Raw genomic sequence first — 6,863 nt, 5'->3', positions numbered from 1 at the left:
TGGGTTTGGTGGATGCCAGGAGAATGCTACCTGCCTCAATGCATAGTGCCCACTGTAAAGTTTGGTGGACGAAGAATAATGGTGTGGGTCTGTTTTTCATGGTTCGGCCAGGCCCCTTTGTTCCAGTGAAGGGAATTCTTAACGCTACAGCATACAATGACATTCTAGATGATTCTGTGCTTACAACTTTGTGGCATCAGTTTGGGGAAGGCCCTTTCCTGTTTCAGCATGACAATGCCCCCGTGCACAAAGCCACGTCCATACAGAAATGGTTTGTCGAGATCGGTGTGGAACTTGACTGGCCTGCACAGAGCCCTGACCTCAACTCCATCGAACACCTTTTGGATGAATTGGAATGCCGACTGCGAACCAGGCCTAATCGCCCAACATCAGTGCTCGACCTCACTAATGCCCCTGTGGCTGAATGGATGTAGGTCACTGCAGTAATGTTCCCACATCTAGTGGAAAGCCTTCCCAGAAGAGCTGTTATAGCATTAAAGGAGGGACCAACTCCATATTAATGCCCATGATTTTGGAATGAGATGTTCGACAAGCAGGTGTCCATATACAGTGGGGGGAAAAAGGATTTAGTCAGCCACCAATTGTGCAAGTTCTCCCACTTAAGAAGATGAGAGAGGCCTGTAATTTTTATCACAGGTACACGTCAACTATGACAGACAAAATGAAAGATTTTTTATGAATTTACTTGCAAATGATGGTGGAAAATAAGTATTTGGTCAATAACAAAAGTTTATCTCAATACTTTGTTATATACCCTTTGTTGGCAATGACAGAGGTCAAAGGTTTTCTGTAAGTCTTCACAAGGTTTTCACACACTGTTGCTGATATTTTGGCCCATTCCTCCATGCAGATCTCCTATAGAGCAGTGATGTTTTGGGGCTGTTGCTGGGCAACACGGACTTTCAACTCCCTTCAAAGATTTTCTATGGGGTTGAGATCTGGAGACTGGCTAGGCCATTCCAGGACCTTGAAATGCTTCTTACGAAGCCACTCCTTCGTTGCCCGGGCGGTGTGTTTGGGATCATTGTCATGCTGAAAGACCCAGCCACGTTTCATCTTCAATGCCCTTGCTGATGGAAGGAGGTTTTCACTCAAAATCTCACGATACATGGCCCCATTCATTCTTTCCTTTACACGGATCAGTCGTCCTGGTCCCTTTGCAGAAAAACAGCCCCAAAGCATGATGTTTCACCCCATGCTTCACAGTAGGTATGGTGTTCTTTGGATGCAACTCAGCATTCTTTGTCCTCCAAACACGACGAGTTGAGTTTTTACCAAAAGTCCTATTTTGGTTTCATCTGACCATATGTCATTCTCCCAATTTTCTTCTGGATCATCCAAATGCTCTCTAGCAAACTTCAGACGGGCCTGGACATGTACTGGCTTAAGCAGGGGGACACGTCTGGCACTGCAGGATTTGAGTCCCTGGCGGCGTAGTGTGTTACTGATGGTAGGCTTTGTTACTTTGGTCCCAGCTCTCTGCAGGTCATTCACTAGGTCCCCCCATGTGGTGCTGGGATTTTTGCTCACCTTTCTTGTGATCATTTTGAGATCTTGCGTGGAGCCCCAGATCGAGGGAGATTATCAGTGGTCTTGTATGTCTTCCAATTCCTAATAATTTCTCCCACAGTTGATTTCTTCAAACCAAGCTGCTTACCTATAGCAGATTCAGTCTTCCCAGCCTGGTGCAGGTCTTAAAGAAGAAGTTACACGTCTGTGAGAGCCAGAAATCTTGCTTGTTTGTAGGTGACCAAATACTTATTTTACACCATAATTTGCAAATAAATTCATAAAAAAATCCTACAATGTGATTTTCTGGATTTTTTTTCTCATTTTGTCTGTCATAGTTGAAGTGTACCTATGATGAAAATTACAGGCCTCTCTCATCTTTTTAAGTGGGAGAACTTGCACAATTGGTGGCTGACTAAATACTTTTTTGCCCCACTGTACCTTGGTCATGTAGTGCACTTTTTCTTCCTTTATATTTTCTGGGGCATTTGAATAAGCCTCATTTATATTCTCTTGCTCTTTGATATTTACAGAAACTGTGTGAACAACTTTATGGGAATAAAAAGGGTTCTATCATTTGAACGTTTTTCTATGTAGTCAATAATAATAAAGCCATGTTTGTTTTCCATGTGAAAAACATCTGAGCAGTTGGAATTTATGACATTTCATTGGTATCAATGTCTGTAATTTGGTCATGAGTTACAGTTCATGGTCAGTGAACTACAACAATAACATCTGTGGTTCACCTAACCTACCATAAAAGATCATTCACAGCAGGCATGTTAGTATCATCTGATTCCCTGTCGTCTGCTGTCAGCTCCATAATTATATAATTTTCCATGAGTTACTGTTTAGTAAGGATGAATAAGTGACTTAATTAGTAAAGTGTTGCTCTATGCTCCCTATTGTTTCAATGACAGTGTCAATATGCAGCCCCTCTGCTGAGAGGTAATTTATGAAGGGCCATTGGTAAAATGCAGTGACAGGGTGAGGGTGGTTAGTGTCCACCCTGACATTGGAAGGTTGGGGGTTTGAGTCTTACTAAAGACGGCAAAAATGTGACCTGATGCCTCCCTGCTTGGCACTCAGCATTAAGGAGATGGATTTGGCGTAAGGCCCTGTTAACAGACTAGCGGCCTCTCCAATATGTAGTTGTACATCAAGCTGCCTCATGCTACAGAAACAAGAGATAGGCTCCTGCTGTTCAGGCTTGGACAAGGGTTACTTACTGTTCAAATGCATTGACAACCTTGCTTGAATAGAACCAGAACAGACAAATATTTGTCATTCCTTGAAAGGAAGCTAATATAATAAAGGCAAAGAGAGAGGGAAACACTTCAGAATGTAATATATTTATTTTCTTTGCATAGAAAACCAACCCGTAGGTTCTCCTCATATAAAATACTTCTCCCATTTTCACATACCCAAATTCAATACATAATGTAGATCTCTCATTTAGTCATTCCCATTCGACAAGAATGGTCGTTACCATGAAGTCACTCTCTTCTACCATAAACCACTGAGTTAAAATTCATGTAAAATGACCTAGTATAATCTGGAAGACTATTATGAATACAAAAATATGTCATTTTTCATTATCTAATTACAGAGCCATTTATATTAATATAAAGTGGAATAGAATGTAACATTAAAACACTTTCTATCCCTTCATTACTTTTGCATGGTCACAGCATCGTATCTGTCTGACCTAAAATGATAGCTGTGCACACTCAATGTATGGATGTGAATTCTAACATTGTTTCATTTCTCTGAGAGAATATGGCAACTGTCAAAATGCTCGAACACACTGAAGTACAGAACTACCGTGGAATGGCAAGAGGGTTACAGACAGACATAGGAACAATCAGTTTCTGAAGACTGCAATGGCGATAGTGACCGTGGACACCAACATCTACAATCCATATTCATTCAGCCTGAATAATTTCACTTAAACTTGACTCTCAAGTCCACATCTTAGTTCTGTTTCTTGAAAGAATCTTCAGAGCTAGGGTCCCCCACTCTTTCTGCTTCACAGCAGTGCTGCTCTTTAACCAGTCACCAGTCCGTTCCCTGACACTGCTTAGACTACAACGGGGATTCATTGCAACTCTTACTCGTGGTTCAGCAGACCTGAAGAACATGGCCCTTGCTGTTTGAGATCCTCGTCGACCTGAGAGAAAGTTGGAAAGAAAGAGAAACAGTTGGAAAGAAAATAATTAAGACTACATTTGCAACGGTGCAAATTCAGTGCTATCTGCTTCACCTTTCACTAGTAACTGACTATATCTGTTAAATCTCCATCTTCTATTCTCCATCTCCTTACCTCGGAGTAGGCAGGGGGAGGAGGGTACCAAAGCTCGGGGGCGCGCATGAACAGTCCTTCCTCCTCATCTGCGTCATAGTCGACCAGCAGTGGTGTGAGGGGGGAGTCGATACGACAGTCGCGGGAGATGTTACTGTAGCTGGGGGGTTGTGACGGGAGGCGCAGTGACCCAAAGCTACTGGAGGGGGTGTTCAGGGACTCTGCCTGACTGCTCATGCTGTTGGTGCGGCTGCTAAAGCCATTGAAGGGGATGTTCCCAATGACCAGGGGCAACTCTAGGACCACCTTGTCACTGCCGGGAACGTGGACATAGATCTGATGGATAGATAGATATATATAAGTCATTCCTAGGTCACAAGTCCATTTTCAATGTCAGGTTTATGGTATTAAATCAAGCAACAAGTTGTCTCAAGTTTGTGACTCACCCTAAGGGCATAGTCCACGTGAATGATGTCGCACCCCAGGAGTGAAGGCTTGAGCCTGGGCACTCGGATGGTCTTGCCCTGCCACATGTCACACATGCCCGAGATGATATGGTTGCCCCTCACGACTGACAGCTTCTGCCCTAGGACCTTGGTCCGGCCATTGGCCTGGTAGGTGTGCTTGACCATGATGGCTGCCTTGGGCACCACGATGCGTGAGCAGGTGTTTTCAAACTTGGCATTGATGCAGATGTCCTCGCCCTCGCAGAAGCCCTTGCGGTTGATCTTGGCACTGATGTACACATGTCCATCTGGGATGAACACGCAGGTGAGCTTCTTCTCCTTCGTACCTGCAGCTGGAGCCTGGATGAGAAACAATGAGAAACATTAACATGAGTTAAACATAAATCACCAAGTATGTTGATTCCAAGTCAACCATCATGCCTAACACCAACCACCCAGACCTCAAAATCTCTCATGTATAGCTAGTTATGGCAAAGTTATACAATATGTAATATGTAACCTTTATTTAACAAGGCAAGTCAGTTAAGAACAAATTCTTATTTACAATGACGGCCTAGGAACAGTGGGTTAACTGCCTTGTTCAGGGGCAGAACGACAGAGTTCTACCTGGTCAGTTCGGGGGATTCGATCTAGCAACATTTCAGTTACTGGCCCAACGCTCTAATCACTAGGCTACCTGCGCTCTAACCACTAGGCTACCTGCCACCATGCATTAAGCCATGCATCATCATTACATGGCTCATTCAGGAGAACAAGGTGTATAATGTAATAACTATCAAGTGGCATATATTCCTTGTGGTGATAATTATGATGATGTGATGAGCTGTTATGTACCAGGAGGTCAGGGGTGTTGACGTCCAAGGGCTCCTCCACCTCAAAGTGTTTCTCGCACTGCAAGGCAGGCTGGGAAGGCCTCTCCATCACTGCCCTGACATAATACTGGACACAGCCAAACTTCCCCTTGTAAGACGACACCAGTTGCCTGTGACAAAAGCAGGAGGAATATTTATTGTGGGAGGCTGTCAATACCACATAATGCTATGCCTTTATAGGTAACAAACAACAAGGTTTTTACAGTCCTTGATGCTTACCCAGCATGTGGCAGCTCAAAGCCAAACATGTACTCATATCTGTTCCCTGGTCTGAGAGTCACCAAGCCATTGGAATCTGAGGATTAGAGAAAAATACATTATGGTCCATTCATTAAACTATGAACAGGTTCATATATTTTAGGCTATTTGTGCAATCCACTGTAGACCACAGGGCACCCACCATTGGTCCATTTATAGTGCTAATGGGCCAATAAAAATCACCACTGGTGCATTTGATCACCCATAAACATAAACGTATGCAAATAAAACATATAGCGAGTCTATAAAGCATAATTTCTTATGCTCCATCTTTGAGTACTGTACTCGCAGAATTCAGTAGCCAACTAGTGGCAGTGCATACATCCTGAATGACACAGGGTGTAGCCTGCCGACTGCAGTGAATGGCTATATTCACATTCGATACAAAGACATTTACTTGTGTTTATATTTTAGTTTATAATATTACCTCTAGTCTGTTGGTCCAGATAAACGGTATCTTCGTATTTCAGATAGTCAATGTCTTCACGGCATCTGTGCTTTCCTTTCGCGTACTCTACTTTTGCGCATCCAATTCCAAACACTCTCATAGAGGACACCTTGGTCACCTCCGACACCTCAACCACAATATTCCCGGCTACCTTGTCACCACTGGAGTAGAAAGCCTTAGTAGGATCATGGAAAACGATCTCAAATATTTTCAATTTCTTTGTAATGATGACCATTTTAATATTCGTTTAGTGTGCCAGTGAGTAAGAAAATATAAGTGGAAAATAGCCGAACACTATTATTAGCTAGTTAAGCCTATCGAATTCCACGGATGAACAAATGTCCAACGTCTTGATTGCTATTCAAATAACTATACTGTCACAATGTTAGCTACTTATTGTCATCAACCGTACAATTGGGAGCTGACTGTAAACAGCAAGTCTCCGCTTTGGTTTTATATGGATGCCAATAGACATCCCAACCCAGTCTCGCCCGCTGCATACTCACTATCCCGTTTCGGGACTGTGCATGCTGTCGGTGAATGCACAGTCTGAACTGCTGCATGTACAGCGCTCTCATTGGTAAAAAAAATAGTGTTTGTGCCCCTCCTTGCCAATCAGCACACAGAAAGACCGCGTGGACACCTCATGGTAAAGTAACGAAGAAGAGTAGCTCTATCGCATGTATAGGCGTGGTTCAGGGGTTAGATCCATCTAGATCTTGTCCCCCAAAATGAGTCAACCAATCATTATACCCAACATACACGTGTTAACAGAAAATGTTCTCTCAATCTCTAATAATAAAATGTTGATTGAACGCAAGCATGAACAAGTTTGTTACTTCCAAAAAACACCTGTCATTTGGGTAGGTAGCCAAATGTGTCTCTGATGGTAGGCTATGCTTGCTGACTGTCAACGACACTCAAAAGGTAGCCAATAGGGTAGAGAGTCGGGTTCAAATCCCAAATCTGACAGGAAGAGCTGGTGT

The 6,863-nt window shown here is 43.2% G+C and overlaps 1 protein-coding gene across 1 annotated transcript; it reads right to left on the bottom strand.

The window, feature by feature from the left end:
- Positions 1-2,866: 2,866 nt before the first annotated feature.
- LOC139391790 (thioredoxin-interacting protein-like) lies at positions 2,867-6,366 on the bottom strand. The gene is made up of 6 exons (XM_071139341.1): positions 5,857-6,366; positions 5,391-5,466; positions 5,134-5,281; positions 4,279-4,638; positions 3,854-4,168; positions 2,867-3,700 (listed from the first exon to the last, which is right to left on the bottom strand). Exons 1-6 carry the CDS (start codon positions 6,110-6,112, stop codon positions 3,641-3,643), a joined length of 1,215 nt encoding a protein of 404 aa, XP_070995442.1. The 5' UTR covers positions 6,113-6,366; the 3' UTR covers positions 2,867-3,640.
- Between the last annotated feature and the right edge of the window lie 497 nt (positions 6,367-6,863).

The sequence above is a fragment of the Oncorhynchus clarkii genome, chromosome 3, assembly GCF_045791955.1.
Source record: "Oncorhynchus clarkii lewisi isolate Uvic-CL-2024 chromosome 3, UVic_Ocla_1.0, whole genome shotgun sequence".
Lineage (NCBI taxonomy): Eukaryota > Metazoa > Chordata > Actinopteri > Salmoniformes > Salmonidae > Oncorhynchus > Oncorhynchus clarkii.
The sequence above is the reverse complement of the archived record's forward strand: the minus strand, read 5'-3'. Positions and strand labels throughout refer to the sequence as shown.